Source organism: Typopeltis vanoorti, chromosome 6, assembly GCF_054136105.1.
Source record: "Typopeltis vanoorti isolate ZY-2024b chromosome 6, IOZ_Tvanoo_1.0, whole genome shotgun sequence".
NCBI lineage: Eukaryota > Metazoa > Arthropoda > Arachnida > Uropygi > Thelyphonidae > Typopeltis > Typopeltis vanoorti.
In genome coordinates this window covers 91,878,929-91,881,876 of record NC_143554.1, presented here as the reverse complement: position 1 = coordinate 91,881,876, position 2,948 = coordinate 91,878,929, and the positions used below count along the sequence as shown (strand labels likewise).

General features: G+C 34.2%; 1 protein-coding gene across 1 annotated transcript; it reads right to left on the bottom strand.

Moving 5' to 3' along the window:
• Positions 1 to 1,442: 1,442 nt before the first annotated feature.
• LOC150105704 (large ribosomal subunit protein mL62-like) lies at positions 1,443 to 2,109 on the bottom strand. Its single transcript, XM_090395022.1, has one exon. The coding sequence runs from the start codon at positions 2,107 to 2,109 to the stop codon at positions 1,471 to 1,473; it is 639 nt and encodes a 212-aa protein (XP_090251148.1). The 3' UTR covers positions 1,443 to 1,470.
• Positions 2,110 to 2,948: the final 839 nt, after the last annotated feature.

The window sequence follows — 2,948 nt, the reverse complement described above, 5'->3', positions numbered from 1 at the left end:
TTTATTGGATTATAAGTCAGTTAATGAAACAGCCACAATTCAGGAACATTTAAACAGTCATATGAAACTTAAGGGGAGAGAGAATAAAGAATAAACATAACTTTGTTAAGGGGTTATTTCATTAATTTGTTCACACTTAATAATAAAATGACAGTGGATCTGGATAACAACTGCGCAGTTATTATTATTAGACTTTGTAAATGGCTTTGACAGAATACATCATGTGGGGTTATTGTATAAATCGAAGTGAATTGGCTGTCTGAAAGTATAAAAATATGTGGAGAGTAGAATTATAAAGAATAAGGAAGACAGGGGATATGAATTTTTTGCTGATTATGTAAAGTTGGGAAGAGGAAAAAGAAGTGACTTTGTCTTGCGTTATTTAAAAGACACGAACTCTGTCCATAAGCTGTATATTACCTTTGGCATAGGGTAGGTCAGTGAAACGTATTCAAAAGTGAATAGTCCTGGGAAAAGTTAAAAAAAAAAAAAATCAGCTAACGCCTATTTGTTCCCGTATAGGGAGTAGGCGGGGCCATTTACCCTATCTAACTTTTTGGAGACTGAGTGGGCAGTTCAATCTCCACTGGTAACCAATCAGAGAGATAGCTGGCCCAAGGCTATCACTGATTCATCGGTACGCAGTGAAGAAGGCGGCAAGCTATTGCGCCATCTCGTGGTCCCTAACCCTATCACAATATTTTTAATGTCTGAAAATAGTGTGGGTTCGACGGTCGATTTTCTTGAGTTTAAGGGATGAAAAACCCGAGTTTCCGCTAGAAAAAACCCGCTAGCTCGTGCCAGAGATCGACTAACTCGGGAACCGGTCGAAAAAAGGCTTAGAAAAATTTCCTCTAGTCGGCGACTAGATTTGAACCACCAAATCCTTTCTTCGTGCTGTCAAGCGCCGTAGAGCGCAAACGCCACTTTTACTTTTTTTTTTTTTTTTTTTCCTGTGGTAAATAGATTTTTATTAAAATTTAGTAACAGATTCTTCCCCATGTTCGAAAAATCACTGTTTCTGTGATTTTTATTGAAATATTTTAGCCTATCTATGCATCCATGCTCATTTATAAAAGCATAAGAATGCATAATTTCAATTGCTAACACATAGATGACAATTTATATGGAATCTATATTTACACAGAAATACAAGCAGATATCACTATAACAGTTTGTTGGTTGATCATCACTTGCACATGTCATCACATTTGAAATAGAGCAATTATCATAATCTTATACTTTAATATCTTTCGTGGGTGGCCAAGTAGATAGTGTACCTACTCTCTAATCAACAGGCTGCGAGTTCAAATCCTACTATGGGGAACAAATGTTTATCAATATCTTTAGTAATTTGAAATGAATATTATCTGAAGTTATTTAGAAGATAAATTTTTTGATTAAATTTTTTTTTTTTTTTTTTTTAAATATGCTGGGAAAAATCAAGCTCAGAATCCTTTATTTATTAAATTATTCCACAGAACCAATGGAAACATCTGGCTTCTTAGATACACCACGCTTCTGACGTAATCTTTCTGCAGCTACCTTCTCCTGACTTTCCTTCATCATTTCTTTAGTTACAGGCAAAGACTCAGGAGGTGGTGTCAAGGCCTCTCTAATTATGCAACGAATTTTATCTAAACAATCAGCTAAATTTATCATCTGAACTCTGGTTTTGTCTGATATCACTAGTAAATGGCCATCCTTTGTTAATTTGTGCATTTTCAAAATTTGACTTTTGGCTTTATCTGGAATCCATTTTGCTGATGCAACAGGAAACTGCACTTCAACTCTAGTATCAGCTATATAGGTATTGTGTACATGATGTCGACTTATATATTTATTGAGAACATAATGAGGTGGTTCACTGCTACCCTTATAGTATTTAATGATCACTTCATCTATTGGTATATAGCCAGAAAATATATCTTCTGTATTTTGTGGTAACTGAGAAGGTACTACGATATTAAGACTACTTTTTGGATATACATTATCCAGACTATAACGGATCTTAAAAGTACACGCAAAGCGCGTAAATTTTTCTACATTGCTTAGGTTTTCGGAAATTTTGAACATACGCAGTGTTAGCCTCTGCACTACAAGCGCCATACTTTCCGCAAACGCCACTTCTACTGAGCTACACAGGCTCCTGGGAAAAGTTCGCATCTTTTAAGCAGTGCAAGCCAGGGCAACTCCTATGGATGACGGATCATTAACATCCTCATTATGTATTACTTAATTTGCCAAAATTGAAGCTTTTTTTGGTGGGGGGGGGGTCTGTATCTGTATTAATTCTTGCAGTTTATAATCTTTCACTTCACTTCACAGTTACAGGTTATATAACGGGCTGAGCCGCTCTGCAGTAATGTTTTTCGCAATTATTATTATTATTTATTTATTTATTTATTTATTTATTATTTATTATTTATTTATCAGGATACTATAATAAGACTACATTATAAAAGTTTGCATTAGTACTAGCTTCCTATGAATAGTTTTCCAAAAATCAACAGCTTTAAAAAAATAAAAATTAAATCAAAATAAGACATATACTTGTAACAAAAAATAAATAAAATAAACTTGAGAAAAATCAACAAATATACTAGTTTCGACTCAGCTACAAAAAATGCTGTATTTCCCCAACATTACTAGCAATGATGTGATAATACAACTCATCATTTTGCTTTAGCTGACTTTCCAGTAATGGATTTTGATTCGATTATGCTTTGCACTATCATTTCCGTCTTCATTGGTTTCTTCAGGTCTGTATTCTGTTAAAGTATCTCCATCGCCCTGTCAATAGTGGCAACATCCTTTGTTTAGAAAGACCTTTCCCAATATGATGTAGTTCATATTAGGAAAGGCACATTCACAAGTTTTTCATTTTTATTTAGCCAGTCTTATATTAATTTGAATAATATTAATGGGATCCTCTGTAACTCATTTGG